The 18560-nt window shown below is 48.9% G+C and overlaps 1 protein-coding gene across 3 annotated transcripts in view; it reads left to right on the top strand.

Moving 5' to 3' along the window:
* GPR107 (G protein-coupled receptor 107) overlaps positions 1 to 18560 on the top strand; it is a 63935-nt gene that overhangs the window by 17657 nt on the left and 27718 nt on the right. For all 3 annotated transcript variants that reach the window (XM_042965189.1, XM_042965187.1, XM_042965188.1), the window contains exons 2-10: positions 4525 to 4647; positions 4982 to 5032; positions 5287 to 5366; positions 6121 to 6260; positions 8766 to 8803; positions 10246 to 10302; positions 13619 to 13729; positions 14055 to 14188; positions 18218 to 18293. In XM_042965189.1, the coding sequence (XP_042821123.1) occupies positions 4582 to 4647; positions 4982 to 5032; positions 5287 to 5366; positions 6121 to 6260; positions 8766 to 8803; positions 10246 to 10302; positions 13619 to 13729; positions 14055 to 14188; positions 18218 to 18293 (753 nt within the window). In that variant the 5' untranslated portion in view covers positions 4525 to 4581. The remainder of the gene's footprint in view (positions 1 to 4524; positions 4648 to 4981; positions 5033 to 5286; positions 5367 to 6120; positions 6261 to 8765; positions 8804 to 10245; positions 10303 to 13618; positions 13730 to 14054; positions 14189 to 18217; positions 18294 to 18560) is intronic.

Here is an 18560-nt window from a genome sequence, read left to right on the forward strand (position 1 = left end):
TTTTCAGGGTATATATAGATCGCTCACTTCCTTTGTTAAACCTATGCCTAAGTATTTTATTGCTTTTGATGCTTGTAAAATCTTTTTTCTCTCTCTCTCTCAGATGCTTTGTTGCTAGTGTATGGAGATGCCACTGATTTTTTTTTTAAGTTTATTTATTTTGAGAGAGACAGAGACAGTATGAGTGTGGGAGGGGCAGAGAGAGAGAGAGAGAGAGAGAGAGAGAGAGAGAGACACCGAGCATCCCAAGTAGGCTCCGAGATGCCAGCACAGAGCCCGATGCGGGGCTCAAATGCACGAACCGTGAGATCGTGACCTGAGCCGAAACCAAGAGTCAGACGCTTGACCAACCTCAGTGCTATTGATTTTTGTATTTTGCAGCTTCAAGGAATTCACGTATTAGTTCTAACAGTGGAAGCTTATTGTTTTCTATATAAAATAGCATGCCATCTGTAAATAGTGACAGTTTTACATCTTCCTTTGTAGTTCGATGCCTGTTATTTGTTTTTCATGCCTGATCGCTCTGGCCAGGACTGCCAGTACTGTGTTGAATAAGCATGGTAACAGTGGGGAACCTTATTTTGTTCCCGAGCTTAGAGGACAAATCTTCTGCTTTTCACTGTTAAGGATGATGTTAGCTCTGGGCTTGTCATTTATACGGCCTTTTTTATACTGAGGTGCGTTCCTCCTGCACCTGATTTGTTGAGGGTCTTTATCATGAAATGATGTTGTATTTTTGTTGACTACTTTTTCTGCATTTATTGAGGTGATCATAGGATTTTTTTCTCCCTTCATTTTGTTATTGTGATGTATCACATTTATTGATTTGCATTATATTCAGCCATCCTTGCAATCCTAGGGGTGAGTCCCGCTTGATCATGGCGGATGATCCTTCCGTGTGCTGTTGAGTTCAGTTTGGCGGTCTCGTGTTACGGAGTTTCTCGTCTGCGTTCATCAGGGATATTGGCCTCTACTGTTCTTGTCTTGTAGTGTCCTTATATGGCTTTGGTTTCAGGATAAAGCTGGCCTTGTAAAATGGCTTTGGACATGCTCCTGCCTCTTCGGTTTGTTTGGAAGAAGTTGAGAGGGGTTGCTATTAATTTTGCCTTAACTCTTTTTCCTGTTTGATTGGTCTCCTTACTCATTATTAGTTTGTTCAGATTTTCTCTTTCTTTAGGAGTCAGCCTTGGGAAGTTGTGTGTTTTTAGGAATTTGTCCATTTCTTCTAGGTTGTCCAGTTTGCATTTAATATCATGTCGTGATTACCTTTGCATATTGGGAGGCAGTAGGGTGAAAATGGCTTTCGCGTCAGATCTGTGTTGCAATCCCAGCTTTACCACTGATAGTCTCTGTTGTCTTGGGCCACGATTTCACCCCTGAACCTGTGTCTGCGTCTCTACCGTGGAGCTGCCGCCCTGAATTACACTGGGCTGGGTGAGGATGGGATGCCCTGGGAAAGCCCTCGGCCCGTAACCCGTTTCTCGAAAGGTGTGGAAAATGTGGAGTTATGATGCTGTAACGAATGTTTGAAAGGAAACTTGGAGATTTTAGAGGAGTATTTCTCAAAATGTGGTTTCTGCATTATAAGTAGCCATAGTGTATGTTAAATATGATGATTTGTGTATTTTTACCATAATTTAAACAATAATGGAGGGGCACCTGGCTGGTTCAGTCGGTTAAGCGTCCGGCTCTTGATTTCGGCTCAGGTCACGATCTCGCAGTTCATGGAATCGAGCCCCGTGTTAGGCTCTGCGCTGATAGCGTGGAGCCCGCTTGGGATGCTCTCTCTCCCTCCCTCCCTCTGGCCCTCTTCCACTCGCGCGTGCACACGCACGCTGTCTCTCTAAATAAAAAGCAAAAATAAAATGATTCAAAAACATGTATTTTGTGGCAGTGTTTTATCAAGTGAAATGCTAATATAAAAGTGAGAAAAAACAATAAAGGAATGTAATGTTTAAATAGAAAAACAACTGTTCTAAGCTTGCTATTGAAACATTTTCCCCCAATCACGCAGAAAATATCTTTGGTGGACTGGATGAGTTAAGCATTTTTTTTTTTTTTTAACCAGGCTTCCATTTTGCCACGTAGCATCTAAATGCTGGATAAATCAGAACAAGCATACTTGTAGGACTTAAACCTTCGTGTAGAATACACATGCTAAAAAATAGTCATTATTGGCTCATAACTTGGTGAATTTCCACAACGTAAATAAACACACTTGTGCAACCACAAGAGTGTCACCAAGCGCTTCCGGAAGCTCCTTCCGACCCCCTCCTGTAGCCGCTGAAGTCTCTTCCTGCCAAGGATCCCTCTCACCTGACTCTATTCCCGTAGACAATTGCCCTGTGTTTGAATGGATCGTACCTACGGCGGCCTCGTTTAGCTTAGTGTTCTGTTGTGAGGCTCCGCTCGGGGCAGGAATTTGTTTATTCATTCTGTCCCTGGGGATCCTGCCAGAGCCTGAAACCGCAGTGTCCTGAGGCGTCCGTCACATGGAGTTGAACTGATTTCTCTCCCGTGCATCTAGGACTGTGCTAGTCTTGTGCCTTCGGGAGCATTGAGAAAAGAGGCACTCACATCATTCTCTTAGAATCCTGAAAAAGGATGTGAGCTTTGGCATTTTGGGTTTTGTGGTCGAGCCTTCCAGCGGATGACTTCTAATATCTTCTCTGCTTCTCTTGTCCTCCCTGGGAGTTCCCGTGTGCCGCAGGCTACTCTGTCCCACCCGGGAGTGGGAGTCCAGCGACGTTCTCTAAATGCACGGCTGGCTCCTAGGAAAATTAGGGAAACTCCTAGAGGCCAAAAAAAAAAAAAAGACAGTGGGGGTGGGGAAGCTGCAACCTCTGGAGCCAAAGCCTTGGGTGCAAGGAGGCAGAGGGGGTGGGGTGGTCAGGGTGTGGCTGGAGCTGTGTCCCTCTCCTTAGCCCCTAATATTATAGGACCCTCAGAGCTATAGTCCTTGAATTGATGAGTGGGCTAGGAAACATAACCCTCCTAATGGCAGTAAAGTAAGTGTTTTAGCTATCGTGTAGGGGGTTACAGTTTATGATTTTTTGAAAAAAATGTTAAGGTTTATTTATCTTTGAGAGAGTGCAAGCAGGGGAGGGGCAGAGAGAGAGGGAGACACAGAATCCAAAGCGGGCTCCAGGCTCCGAGCCGTCCGCACAGAGCCCGACGCGGGGCCCGAACTCACGAATGGCAAGATCGTGACCCGGGCCGAAGTCCGACGTTCAACCGAGCCAGCCACCCAGGCGCCCCCAGTTTATGATTTGAATGCTGTAGACTGATCCACAGCCTCTCCTCCGAGGCCTTTGGGGTTTGCGATTTTAGACTCCCTCTGATGTCCGGGAGACCCAAGCCTAGAGAGAAAATTAGCACTCACGCGAAGAAAGAGCCAGCTGTGAAAGCCCACAGAGAACACCGGAAGCAGAATTAGAGCCCCCAGAGCATCTCAGTGGATTGTAACGTAGTTTATGTGTAAAACTGGAAGAGACAAAGGGTAGAATTAAAAAACATGAGCCAGAAGCAAACAGTAACAAAAAGGACTGTGCAGATTGGAGGAAGAACCAAATGTAGGATTTAGAAAAGTGCTCGGCCTAGTGCCTTGCATCTAGAAGCTTCCTAATTAATAACTGTTAGCTTCTGAAGGTGCTCAGATTTAGGCACGTGATTCTCAACATAAAACTCCTGACTTACCAATATGCACTGTCTTCATGGAGCCTCCGTTTTAGAAGTGTTCCCTAGAGCTTTTGTTCTTTTGGCCTTAAAATGTATTGACTTGGTTGAGATTGGAATCCCAACTTTGAGATGGCTTCAGGCGGCCGTGGTAGCACCTGCCCACGTGTCGCAGTTTCAGCAGATCTCAGGGCTGTCCTGTGTCCGAGACATCGCCCTCCACCCGGCCAGTGTCCGGATTCCTGCTGCATAAGGCTTTGTTTCCTGAAACCCCATCGTGTGTGACACCATTTTAGATGCAGATGTTAAAAAATTGTATCGTAGGTCAGAAAAATAATGTCAGGTGTCCTTCATCGTCCCGCAGTGGGAGGAGCCGGGTAGGTGCATAAAACTCTCATAGGAAGATTTATATAAGTGAGTGTATTCTCGGAGCACCTTTGGCCACTTTTCCCCTCCCCCCTCCCCTCCCCCATCACGTTTTGAGTGCCTCCTGATGCCAGGCCTTGTGGCAGCGGGAAGCTTGTGAGGATGACTAAAACATTGTTCCTCCTTCCCGGGCAGTCACATTCCGCTTGACCACCAAGTCTGCCCCTGGGGCCCTTACAAATGCACGGGGATGAATGGAATCTATTGTATGCCTCTTTCTGCAAAACTGTTGATATCTTATGAATTTCTGATGAGTCTGCTTCAGCTTTTGGAGCAGGAAGGTATATGTATTGTACATATTGCCAAATACATGGAAACGTGAGCTTGCTAGCTAGACACTGTAGTTTTTCAAGCAATAAATCGGTTAAATAAATCAAGTTAACTTCTCCCTTTGACTCATTCCACCACGGCAAATCTTTCTAGGACGATGTGAGGCATAAGGTTCATCTGAACACCTTTGGATTCTTCAAGGACGGGTACATGGTGGTTAATGTCAGTAGCCTTTCAGTGAATGAACCTGAAGGAACCACGGACAAGGACACAACCGTAAGTGCCTTCCAGGAGGTCAAGGGCTTTACCCGTTTCTGTTGTGTAGATGAGAGCTTCAACCCCCCCCCCCCCCCCCCCCCAAATATGAAGTATCCCAATGTAGAGAAAATTAAACTTGGGGGCGGGCATCAGATAGTTTTATTTTTTAACACTTAAGTTGTAATTCTTGAATAATTTTTCGTAACTGGGGTTGCTTCTTACAAAATGAATGCTCAGAAGACCAAGAGAAGGCTAGGCCAAAGAAGCGCCTTTTCTGCTCCTTGAGTAAGCAAGGTGTGGATGCCAAAGCTCTGCGTGGACACTTACCTCTGCCCTTTCCGCCCCCTCTTAGATTGGATTCAGCCTGGACCGTACAAAGAACGACGGGTTTTCTTCCTACCTGGTGAGCATCCCTTGCATGACCCGGTTCCCCTCATCACTTTGAGCCCAAGACGCTGGGCGGGAGCCTCCTGCTTTTGTCAGTGCTGTGCTCCTGGCGGTGGGGGCTGCTTTGACTCCCTGGCATCTCTGAGCACCCGCAGCTGTGTGGTCTGGGGCGGAGCACGGGTCACTTGCTTGCCTTGGTCCTGAAAACTTTCTGTTCTTGTTCTGACGTGAGTGAATGAGATGATGTACCCCCGGGGCTTCCTTTCTCAGGATGAAGATGTGAATTACTGTATTTTAAAAAAAAAGTCCATCTCCGTCACCCTTCTAATCCTAGACATCTCCAGAAGCGAGTAAGTAATTGCAGTGTTCCTTCAGTCCCATCCTAGAGGAGACTCAGGGGGAGTTGCGTAGCTACGCTGACGTTCGCGGAGCGTCTACCGGATACTGGGCCGAAGGCGGGACGTCAAGAACATGATGGGGGGGACAGAGGCGCCGCCCCCGAGAAGCGTGCAGATTAATGACGGAGACCCAACGGCAATACACGTGGTCACAGCAATAGAGACAGGAAGTAGGGCGGAGAAACGGGACTTAGAGAAGAGGAGGGAAGGCTTCAGGCAACCGTTGGCTCCTTGGCAGGACGGGGTCTGCTGAGCGGGGAGAAGGGAGGGAATGCACGTTCGGCAGGCCGCGCATAGTGCCCACTGCCCTTCACATGCCCTCCCAGAGTTCCCTTTAACATCTTACTTGGTGTTTTACCCCTCGCTCCACTTCCCTTGTGCGCCAATTCGTTGAACACATTGTAGACACTAAGGGGGAAAATACGTTCATCAGAGCCGTGTGGTCGCTAGGAATGTAAGCTTCGGAGTGAGAATGTCAGGTCCTCGCCCGGCTGCTTCCGGCCTCACCACTCTTGGGCGGGTTATTAACCTCCCCGAGCCCCCATTTCAGCAGGTGTACAAAGCAGACAGTAGAATCCACATCAGGGACCTCGTAAGGACTACCTGAGATGATGGGTTTAGACCCCGGGACAGTGTGTAACACGGGGCGCTCAAAGGGCCCTAGCATTCCTTTGAACTTGTTTACTTTTCTCTTATTTGAATTTAGGGTGAGAGTAAGATCTCCATCAGACGCTGGGCCCCAGCTACCAAAGATCATCTTCAGCAAGGATGAGAAAGTCCTCGGCCAGAGCCAGGAGCCTGGTGTTGACCCTGTTCCGGCGGGCAACCAGACTCAGCAGAAACAAGGTAAACTATAAGGTGGAGAAGAGCATTTTCTTTACCACCCTGCTTCGTAGATTCTTCTTTGTCCCCAGGTAAAAACCACACACAGTCATAGCATTATTTTATTTTGGAGCTTGTCCAAAAATAAATAACCATCAAAGAAAAAGGTGGAAACTGGGGGAAAGGAGAAACAGAACAGTAATTTCTCTGATCTTGTTGTGTTAGAATTTTAGTATTTCTGTTTTCTTTTTCTTTTTTTTTTTTTTAAGTTTATTTTTGAGAGAGTGAGAGAGAGCCCTTACACAAGTGAGGAAGGGGCAGAGAGAGAGAAAAACCCAAGCAGGCTATGCACCAGCCCAGAGCCCACTGCGGGGTTCGAACTCAGGAACCGTGAGATCGTGACCTGAGCTGAAGTTAGAGGCTTAACCGACTGAGCCATTCAGGTGCCCCCGTATTTCTGTTTTCTTCTGAGCTGTTTCCTGGGTGGGTCTAGAACATTTGATTTTTATTTCTTGTAAAAATTCTTTTAATGTTTATTCATTTTTGAGAGAGACAGAGTGCAAGCAGGGGAGGGCCAGAGAGAGAGGGAGACACAGAATCTGAAGCAGACTCCAGGCTCTGAGCTGTCAGCACAGAGCCCAATGCAGGACTCGAACCCACGAACCGTGAGATTGTGACCTGAGCCAAAGTCGGAGGCTTAACCGACTGAGCCACCCAGGCGCCCCTGATGTTTAAAAGTCATAGTCATGTTTGTAATTTCCTAAGCATCCCTGTTCACTCAACTTTAAGATAGTTCATTCTTACCAGCCATCCCATTATATGGATACTGTAACTTGCTCAAGCTTTCCCCTTAAGGAGACGTGTTTCCATTGTCATGCTATTATAAATATTGCCGCACTGGAGGTTCTTTATTTTAGAACTTTGGTCATTTCTAGAACTTTCTTTAGGATGGGTTCCCTGAACTGGAATATTCGGTTCAAAGGATAGGAGTACTGAGAGAATATTGGTACTGTTTTCAGCTCCTTTCCAAATGAGTTGTATGAATTGATACTCCTTTTGGAAAATATATAAGAATAGTGCCCACATCACCTTGTCCTAGGCAGGACTGGGATTTTGGTGTGTGTTTGTTTGTTTTGGACCCAAAGTAAAAGGCAAAAAGGACTCCTGTTTGGGTATTTACTCTTAACTACCGAGGTTGCACTTTTTCTCCATATGTTGAGTAACCAGTTTATATTTATTGCCTCTTTTATTAATTGTCAGGTTTATCTGATAGTTTAGTTCTTAAAGAGAACTTACTCTTTATTATTGACACTTTTTTTCCTCAGTGTGTCAAAACTCTAATCCCAATTAAAACACATACAGAAACGTTGCCTTTGCGTGATGGTGCAGTTTAGTGTCTGTGTACATTTCCTCCTCGTGCTGGTTTCTCACGCTCACGTACACATTCGCTGCACGGAAAGTATCCTTTTCCTACTGTTATTTTGAAACTCTCTCCCTATAGCGAGGTTGAGATCCTGTCTTCCCCATGAAGATATCTTAAATAAAAATAAGGCCCAGATGCCCTCTCTGTTCCGTGAAAGAAGCCATTAGCAATCTTAACACTCCCTGCTGTCGGGAAAAAGCATCAATTATGCTGCTGTTACTTGCTATGAATTTTTCCGTATGTGTAAATAGATGTCATACACACACACACACACACACACATATATATATATATACATATTTTGTTGTTGTTTATTTTGAGAGGGAGAGAGTGTGTGTGTGCATGCAGAAACGGGAGGGGCAGAGAGAGAGAGAGAGGGAGAGAGAGAAGATCCCAAGCAGGCTCCACGCTGTCAGCACAGAGCCCGATGTGGGGCTGGAACTCAGGAACCATGAGATCGTGACCTGAGCCAAAATCAAGAGTCGGATGTTAACCAACTGAGCCACCCAGGCGCCCCGTGTGTACATATTTTGAAACAATGATCTGTTTTTAAATGTGATTACTTAGAAAATGAGGAAGGTCACTCCGTGTGGCATCTCTGGCAATAACATACATTAGATTATTCAGAGATGAGTTTCCCTGTTGGGACTGAATGTTATCCTTTGTTAGAGAGCATTTATGGGGCGCCTGGGCGGCTCAGTCGGTTAAGCGTCCGACTTCCGCTCAGGTCATGATCTCGTGGTTCGTGAGTTTGAGCCCCGCGTCGGGCTCTGTGCTGACAGCTCGGAGCCTGGAGCCTGCTTTGGATCCTGTGTCTCCCTCTCTCTCTGCCCCTCCCCTACTCGTGCTCTGTCTGTCTCTCAACACTAAATAAACCTTAAAAAAAAATTAAAAAGAGACCATTTATAAGCTCCAATTTGCTGCTTCTGCAATTGAAGAATCGTTTTAGAATCTGAGGAGTTGGCATTCTACAAGATAGCATACGGCCTCACCTTGTTTGTTCGATTTATTTGATACTAGACAAGCTAGAGCCTTGTAACGTGATACTGTGATATATCTAAGAGCTGAATCATGCAGTAACATCTTTTAAATGTTTCTGCTTCTAGACGGTGGAAAGTCTAAAAGAAGTACGGTAGATTCCAAGGTAAGAACTGACCACCCACTGCTCAGCTTTTCTGCGTGTATTTGTAGCCGTGTGTACATGTGTGTGGCTGTATATGTAAGTGACCGTATGCGGGGATACGAATGTGGGTATGAACGTATAGACGTACACGTAAGCAGGTACACACAGGTGCGCGTGCCTACCCCACGGGGCGTTGCTCTCCGTCGGGAGAGCTGTTACTACACTGGAAGAATAAGCATGACGGGTGCCGGGCGCCGGCCTGTGGGAAATAGAAGGTGTGCCTTGAGCGGAGAGGGGGATCTTAGTTAATGTAGGTCCAGACAATAGAGGCTGTTTATTGATGCACCCAAAATAGGAAGTCCTCAGGAGTTCTTGGTCAGGAGAGACTGATACGGACGGTGTTTGGGGCGGACGTTGCCCTGCAAGTAATGTGCAGAGGAGCCTGGGAGTGGGGGGGAGTGGAATCAGGAGGACCCGGAAGAGCGCCCGCCGTGATAACACACGGTGCCCTGACAGCGGCGCGAGGGTCTGCAGCCAGAGCAGAGCCTTGGAATGGGAAGCAAGGGCTGGGGGCGAGGCAGGGGAGGGAGGTGTTTCTCTTCTACTGTTTGTAGTAGACGAAGAGATGGTAGAAATCGCGGAAGGAAAAACCGGCAGCGTTTGGGTTTGGGGTATCTTGAATTTTCCGCGAGGGGGCACCCGGACGGCAGCGCTTCGTCGGAACCGATGCGTCGAAGGGTGACCGTCATACGGTTAAGCGCACACTTTGAAAAGTTTCGCCCTAAGCGTCCACCTGTGAACCCGCCACCACGATCGAGACCGTGCACCCATTCACGGTCCTGCAGGTTCCTCCTCCCACGCCCGGCAACCGCCGGTCCGCCTCTGCAGATCAGTAACGCAGAGCTTTGTAGAAGTGCCTTATGCAGCCCGCGCCCCGGTTGTCGTCTTTGACTCCGCGTGACCGTTTTGAGTTCGGCCATGTTGTCGGCTGTATCCGGAGTCCCTTCCTTTCCGGTGCTGAGAACTTGTCGGTTGCGCCGATGGCAGTAGGCCGGTGGTTTGAAATCGGGAATGGCGTCCAGGTGGTGTGTCGGGGTGTGACCTGGGCAGGCATCCGTAGTCTTGCTGAAGCCGTAAGAGCAGAGATGTGCTCGGGGGTGGGGGTGGGGGCGAGATCGGGAGGGCGGGGCAGGGAATAGGGGGTTATCGGGGAGGCAGAAGAGACCGCAGAGAATAGGAAGTAGGTGAGGAGGAATTCCCATTCTCTGGGAAAGGGGATCTCAGACATCTTGAAAGGATGGTGAATTTTATTTTCAGAGAGCTTTTGAAGGTCAGCCAACTCCGGATTTTTTTTAAAAGGATGTGTTTTTGGTTTCGTTTTTCCATTTCCATTTTTATGAGCATACGTTTTTTGCCAGTGTCCTCCTAAAACAGGCGATTGTGTTTTGTTTTTTGTTTTTTAGGCCACGGGAGAAAAATCCTTTTCTGTTCACAATAGCGATGGGGCAGTTTCTTTCCAGGTATGTATTCTCTTGGAGTCATCTCCGTAGGATTTATCCCTACAGCGTAAATGGGTGAATTTGTGAAGGAAGTTTGAGTTTAGGAATGATAGTTTAGGCATGCTACACATCGGTCACTCGAACGCGGTAGCTCTTTCCCTGGCAAACCTGCAAGGTGGATACGGTTACCCACCGCTTGCCAGATCATGTCTCTGAGAATGAGCCACTTTGTGAATGTCCAGCGTGAGTGACAGGGTCCAGATTCCAGCCCACATCTGCCCGGCTGTCCCCACACCTCTGCCTCTTTAATCCCGTGCTGCCCCCTATTCAGAGTGTTCTAGAAGCACAGAATTCTGTACCTAGGAAGACCTGTGGTGATCATGGACGATGCTGGTAGGACTTGAGAGATGAATTCACCGGGGCCCCTAGGCCTTGAGTGACCGGCCCAGCCGGTCCCGCTGTTCGGTGCACGAGAGCACGTGTGGCAGCCTTACAGCCTTGGGAGGGGTCCAGCGCCCACTTACTTACTAGGTGGTGACCTCAGACAACTCAGTTAACTCCTGAATCTTGCTCTCCAATCATCTGAAAGTGAAACATGATGGAACCTATCTCATAGAGTTCTTGTAAGTATCATTTTTAAAGATATAAAAGTGCTTTGTGAAACACTATGCAAATAATCTTTTATCATGAATTTGTAAGAATCGCTGTCTCTTTTCTAAGCAGTTTTCATTAATTGAGCTCTAATTTGCTTCGAGTGAAACGCACAGGGCTTACACACGCAATTTGATCAGTTCTGGCAAAGGCACGCACCCATGTAACCCACTCTCTGTGGAGATTTCCGGTATTTTTATCACCTCAGCGCCCCCCATCCCTGCATCCACTGTCCTGATTTCTTTCAGCATAGATCATTTTGCCTCTCTAAACAATTTTATATGTTCTTTAAATTTAGTACCCCCAGGTTTTAGTAGCTAATTGAGAGCCCGTGGACGCTCGTCTGCTCAGAACCCTTGGCGGCTTCCCATCTGCCTCAGAGCAAAAGCCTCGAGCCCTTCCCGGTCTGCAAGGCCACGTGGTCTGGCTGCCGTCTTGTCTGTGACCTCGGCTCCTGTTTTCTGCTCCAGCCGCGGAAGCCACCTTGCTGCTCCCTCCCAGAACCGATCAGGCCCGAGCCTCTGCTGTGGCTGTGCCCCCTAGTGGGAATGCTTGTCCCTCAGAATCCACATGATTAATTTCTTCCTCTTTCAAGCCTTTGCTCGAACATCATCATCTCACCAAAGCTTCCTCCGTTCGCCCTGTTTTAAACACGGCTCCCTTCCTTCCCCTGTCCCTGCAGGCTTCCCCTTAGCACTTCACCTTTTGCCAACCTGCTGTGTGTACTCTGCTTATTTATTATGCTGATGTTCTGTTGCTCCCGTTAGAAGGTAGCCCTAAGGGAGAGGTTCTTTTAAATCTGTTTTATTACTGATGTAGGTAAAGTCCCTAACCTCGGGCCCGGCCCATAATAGGCTGTGTCCGTTAGTAATCATGGAGCCAAGTACCTGGGTCCCAGGCGTGGCGCTGAGCACTTACACGTTGTCGTTACCCCAGTTCATCCTTCGAGCACCTCTGTGAGGTAGGCACTGTTATCATTCCCCTTTTACAGATGAGGAGACTGAGGCTCAGAGAGGTTAAGTAACTTGTCCAAGGGGAGGATTCAAACCCAAGTTTGTCTGACTCCAAGGCCCATGTGTTTAACCACTTTGTTCACTGCCTCCTTAAGAAAATATAAAAGGTACTTTCCTCTTTTCCTTCTCTCATTTTAAAATGCTTGCTAATACAGTAAGCTTTTTGAAATTTCTTTAAGCCGTTTCTTTTAAAATCACCAAGGAAAGAAAACGTGGTGGGATTTACACATTTGTCACTTACTGACGCTCTGTGTCAGGGTGGGTGTCGTGGGGAAGCAGCTCGTGTGATGGTTAAGAACGTTGAGATAGCCAGTTTGCAGGGTTCTCGGGATCAATGCGACAGGCAGTGGATGGCCAGTCTGCCTTCTCTCTGGCTTCCCTTCTCCTCGTAAGAAGTCGGTAGATGACCCCTTGCCTTGCTGTTCGCTAATTTTGGACAAGGCAGTCACTGTGAGCCTTTCTACCCCATCCACGGAGCAGGAATGATAGTTTATCTGCCTAAAGCAGGAAGGGGACCGTTAGGCCTTATTCCTACTCTAGAATGTACATTCGTGCTTGATTTTGTTTGCGGGTCAGGTGCCTCCTGTGATCGGCCATGATATTTCTGCTGACTTTTTTAGAAATTTCTATTTCTTAGAATCTTCATGGGCATCTTACTTTTGGAACTAAAAGTTACCAAGACGTTAAGAGTTTTCTGGCTACCCTGCGTGGACTAAGACATACACTCTGACGTTGACAGCTGAGCTTGGGAGATGATTTAACAAAGGAATGATTCCAGCTTGAATACCTTCGGTCTCTTATTTCCGTCTTCTTGTCAGATACCTGTTTTTTTTCCCTATCCTGTCTAAGTGGACCTTTGTAACCATCAGCGGGGGCCAGAAATAGAACAGTGCCAGCACCCCAGAAACCCCGTGTGGCCTTCACATCCCTTCCCAACTGTTAGGAGAGATGTTATAGCCCCGTCAGTTCCTCGCTTCTCCTTATGGTTTATCGTGTATCTGTGTAGCCCTCAAGAATGTATCTTAGGCTTGTAGCAAAGTGCTTTTGACCAAGGAGTCGTATTTTCTAATCTTATCTACAAAATGTCTTTGGATTTACGTTAAACTCCGTTTGAACACCTGAAACATGCAAGAAACAGGAAAGTGTGCAAATGTAGAAAATACGGCCTGTGTCCCCGTTGTCTGAAATCACAGGTACACATTTTAACGAGGGAGTGTTGGTCCCCTGCCTTTTCAAGTAGCAGGCGGGCCTTCTTCCTTCTTCGGGAGTTTTTTGTTTGTTTGTTTTTGTTTTTAACCTAAAAGAGCAAGGCGACACGTCGACTGAAAAGTAGGTACCTGCATCGTAGGTCATCCCTGCGGCCCCCAGCCACACCTCCCACAGCTGGGGAGTCTGTGACAAAACCAGGGTGGTGGGGAGCGGACCGTAGACCCCAGGTAGTGGGCACGCGGGTACTCACCAGCCACTTCCGTCCCCTTTCCTGTCGCCTGGACAGAGACCGAATCGCAGAGGAAGAAAACACCTGTTTGGTCTCTGCCCTGGGGGAATTCGGTTAGGTAATTCGTCTGTCTGTGTTTGTTTCCGCCCTTAGCATCCCTGATCTCTTCCTAAGATTGAAACACGTCGCCCGGGATCTGGGCATATTCTGAAATTTCTGTCCTCTCCACTTACAGTTTTTCTTTAACATCAGCACCGATGACCAAGAAGGCCTCTACAGTCTTTATTTTCACAAATGCTCCGGGAGCGAACTGCGGTCTAGCGACGAGCTCTCCTTCAGCCTTGATGTGAGTACTGCGCAGAAGGTGTTCCACGTGGGTTTTGTCAGCCGCGTAAAACGTGAGGCATTTGTTTCTTTGTAAGAGTGGGTTTTAACAACCCTTAAAACGGAGTCGGAGAAAAAAATGGCCGGAATCTCACCTCTGCAGAGGATTCCTAAGCTAGAAAATACAAAGCAGTTTGGGGTGTTTTTACACTTTACGCCGTGCGTTAGGAGTGTGGCTATCTGCCGGTACTTTCTTCGGCCCGAGTGAAGCAGCTAAGGCGACAGACTGCTGGCTGTGGGGTGATCTGTTCTTGAAAAAGAAAAAATTAATCTCACGTTCGTTGCAGATTGAGATCACAGAGAAGAACCCTGACAGCTACCTCTCGGCGGGAGAGATCCCTCTCCCTAAATTATACATCTCTATGGCCTTTTTCTTTTTCCTTTCTGGGACCATCTGGATTCACATCCTTCGAAAACGACGGTAAATTGTTACTTCCTTGAGCCATCCAGCTTAGAGTATGTTGAGATGTGTGTAATTTCACCTTTTGCTGGCTTCTGTGCCTGGGGGGCATTGGCTCTAGCAACCCTGCCCTCCTCAAAGGGCATCTTCCCTGAAACAGGGAGACTTTGCAGTGTGTGGAGGGGCTTGGCATGCCGTGGTGTTTTCTTCCCTTTGCTTTGTTTATTTCTTTATGTTTAAGGTTTGTTTTTAACATTTTCATTTATTTTTGAGAGAGACAAAGCATGAGCAGGGGACGGGAAGGGACAGAGGGAGACACAGAATCTGAAGCAGGCTCCAGGTTCTGAGCTGTCAGCACAGAGCCCGACGTGGGGCTCAAACCCACAAACCGTGATCTGACGTTCTGAGCCGAAGTGGGGCACTGAACTGACTGAGCCACCCAGGCGCCCCCCTCCCTCTTTGCTTTGTTGAAACAGCAGATCCAAGTATTTTGATGATTCAGGGGCTGTTTGTTCATGAGGAGGAGGAGGAGAGTGGCAGGGAGCCACAGCCTGGCTGAGAGCGTAGCATTACTGCCCGGTGCTCGATATTGCCCGTCTACCGGGCAGAGGTGTTGGCTTCCAGAGACTTGTCACTGGAGGAAAAACTTCAAAGCCCACCTGCCCGGCTCTTGGCCTCTCTTCTGAAACCCGAAGGCTTTATCTGCCTGTACTCGGTTCTTGAAGGGAGCAGCTGCACGTGTGTGTGGGACCAGCGTTTAATTCTGTCTCCTTTCCCCCCAAAAACAGAATAAAATACTACTTTTCAGTTAGAGAACAGTATGAGCATTTGTTACATAAGATCTGTAAACTAAGTAAAGGACGGTATGTGCATATGGCATTGTAACGTGGCGTCATTTAAATTCATAAGATAATTAGGCATCCCAAATACCGAATACCTCTTTCTGTGGAGCATTGGGCAGAAATCGAGACCTCTTCAGTCCCCGGGGGCCTGTCTTCTGGCAGACATGCTCAGCTGGGGTAGCGAGCTCGGGCCGGGGCAGTGCAGGCTCCGGTTTGTTTTAAGATTTGGATTGATGGAAAGAGCCACTCGTCTACTTGTGAAGGACCGTGCATGGTTGTGTTTGGGGTAATCAGTCAGGTGGCCATTCATAAGAAAACAAGAATCTTAACCAATTCAGGCTATAAAAAGGTTTTTCAGTGAAGTGTTGATTCTTCCTTTATTAGAAAAACCAGGACTGGGACTCAGAGACCCAATTCCAGGTGTAAACACGGACCGCTCCCACCTCTGTGTCTCGCTTCACTCCCTGGGCCACAAAACTGGGACGGGGTCATTGCCCTGCCTTCCTCCGAGTGTCTTAGAACCTTAGGTGTGTTGTGTGATTCCCCCCCCCCCTTCCCCCCAAATCCTGTGCGCCAGAGGACTTTGCAGATCAGGGCACTATGCAAATGCGAGGTGCATACGAAATACCTGAGCAGACAGGTGCTCAGGGGTATTTCAGTTTCTGTTAGTTTAGCGATGAGTCCGTCCCTGTCGCTGGTCCGCTTACATGAGATGACGGTGAGTTTTAACCGTGGTCAGAAGAGGCGCACCTGCTGCGCGCAGCACGTGTGTAGTTCACGGCACTTCGCGTGGAAGGGGAGGACAGACAGCCGCTCGCTTTCCAGTGCCTGCTCCCTGCCCAGTCCAGCGCTCGATGCGGGTTCTGTCCGCTCACCTTCCACCTCCTGGAGGTGGGCGATGCCCCATCTTCAGCAGAGGTTACTGGGGGCCGAGAGGGGTGAAGGTTGGCAGGGTAGAACCCGTGTTCGAGCCAAGTTACTGGGGCTCTCTCTCGAGCCTCTTATCCCTCCCGTGTCATCACCGCCCCGGCCTCTGGCGCTTCGAGCAGGATTGCAGGTCGAGGGGGCCGGGGTGTGTGAGCGAGCCGTCTTGGCAGCGGGCGGTTCTGCGCTCTGGGTAGGTGTCGTCGCCACGCTGGAGTGGCAGACTCGTCTGGCCTTGACTTCCTTTTTGACCTTGGAGTAGGTAGGCGTCGGAAGGGGAAAGGACGGGGGGAAATCGGCCGGAAAGGGAGCGTGCGTCAGTTTGTGACACACCCTCCTTATCGGTCTGTGCCAGGCCCCTGTTCTTCATTTCCCCTTCGTCCCGACCCCCGACCCCTCTCTCGTTCCTTCCCGGCTGCCCCGGTGCACGTGATGTGTGTTGTTGGGCGTGGGTGTGTGTACTGTTCCTGCATGTTTGTGACTTTCGTAAACCATGCCAGCTCTAGATTGCCGTTCGTACCGTTTGTCACGCAGTAGTAGCTGTTTCAAGGCCTAGTCACACTGCCGTGTGTCCGTCCGGTTCATTCATTTTTTGGCTACCCCGTAGTGTGCATCCCCACGTTTTACTCACCCATCGCTTTGGTGAGGGACCCCTCCCTCGGCCTCCCCCCCACCCCGGTCCCCCCAACCGTGTTGTCATGACCTCCCACCCCCTCCCTGGCCTGTCCCCTTATGGCTCCGTGCAGCCTCTGAGGTGCGCTCCCAGAAGGAGGTGTGCTGGGCAGGGGGTAAAGTCTTCCTTGATTTCGTTAAGCGCCCACCACCAGATGGCCCGTACCAGCTTCTACTCCTGCCAGGGGTGCAAAGGGTCCCTGTTTCCCCAGACACCACTGGCATCTTATTTTTGGGTATAAACTGGAGCTTCATTCTATTTTGCATTTGTCTGACCACTAGTGACGTGAAATCTCCTTCCGGGGCCCTGTTAACCATCTGGGTTCCCCTCCTTGTGACCGTCTCTATGCTTTGCACATTTTCTTTGGGTTTTCTGTCATTTTCTTGTCGCTTTACATGCGTTTCTTGCATAATTTGGACATCGATCCTTTGTCTGTCCCAGACATGGCAAATTTCTTCCCCCAGTCTGTTAAACCTACCTGTGGTATTCGTTGTTGAACGGAAGTCTTTCATATTAACGGAGTCAAAGCTGTCTAATCTTGGGCGGGGCTTCTTGGAAGAATCCTTTTCCTACTCCAGAGTCACAAAGGATGTAAGTTATGTTTGGCAGTGAAATCCATCTGGAGTCCTTCTTTATGTAAACGTGAAGTGGGGACACGGCTGCACACACACACACACGCACGCACACGCACACACAGGGTTGGGCGGATTTTCCCCATGCCAGTTATTAAATGGTCCATCCTTCTCCAGCCGGTTGGCTGCCCCTCGTCTGTCGTAGGCCAAGCCTCCATACACGCAGGAATCCGTTTCCAAGCTCTCGGTTCTGTTGGCTTATTTGTCGGACGCTGTACCCCTTCCACACTTTTTGCTGCTGTGGCTTCGCAGAATGTCTTGCCGTCTGAGAGCGTGACTCTCCTCCGTAGCTCTTACTCAAGTCTCCGTGTACTTTCATAGTTTTAAATCTGTCTCCAAAAGCGTCTTGTGTCCCATTAGGTTAGTTCCTAGGGTGAGGTCAGAAAGGGTAGAGGAGTTGAATGGCTGGCAGCCCGAAGGTGGGCGAGTACCTGTGTAGGCCTGGTGGTGGGAGCGGGCGCTTCTCCCCACTGGCCGGTCCCAGCCCTGAGGGCGAGGGGACGGGGCACCACCCCAGGGCCCTCCCTTCCGCCCTGCCCCCCTCCGGGCCACAGCCCGCCCCTACAGCTGCGCCCGCGCCCCTTCTGCTCTCCCAGGGAGAGCTCTCGCCAGGTCCCTAGATCCCGCCGCCTCGTTCTCTCCTCTCTGGCCTTTCCAGGGTGGTTTCTGGGCACGAGGCTGGCCAGCTGTGTGGATTTCCGTCTTTTCGGGAACTGGAACTCGTCCTGTCTGGCTTCGGTGCCTGACGCTGCTGCGGTCACAACAGAGACCTGTGGCCTTGGTGCCTGACGCTGCTGCGGTCACGGCACAGACCTGTGCGCGAGAGGCGACTCTGGGGCTCCGTCGGGTCTGTTTCTGCTGGTGGAAACTAGGTCTCAAAAAAGGCTTCGTGTTTCTGGTTTGCTTAGGTTGTATTTACTGCTTCCTTGTAAATGTATCTGATGACTGTCTTTTAATTCTTTCTTTTCTGTTTTTATAGGAATGACGTATTTAAAATTCACTGGTTGATGGCAGCCCTTCCTTTCACCAAGTCCCTTTCTCTGGTGTTCCACGCGGTACGTATTAATATTTCGGGTCATTCATGAAATGATGTGCTGTGCCTCTAATCAGGAAAAATGAGTTGGAAGGAAGGGGGGAAACAGTAGATTAAAGAAGTCCTTTTGTCACGGAGCCTCCTTTGGTACGGGAGGGATCATCACAGGGATGAGTCATTACACCCTCCCTGACCTGGCCCGAGACCTCTTCTAATACTGCCTACGTTCCCAGAGTTTTCCTAGAACGCTTCCTTGCTTTTATTCCCTTTTTTTTTTTTAAGTCCTTTC

This window comes from Panthera tigris, chromosome D4, assembly GCF_018350195.1.
Source record: "Panthera tigris isolate Pti1 chromosome D4, P.tigris_Pti1_mat1.1, whole genome shotgun sequence".
Lineage (NCBI taxonomy): Eukaryota > Metazoa > Chordata > Mammalia > Carnivora > Felidae > Panthera > Panthera tigris.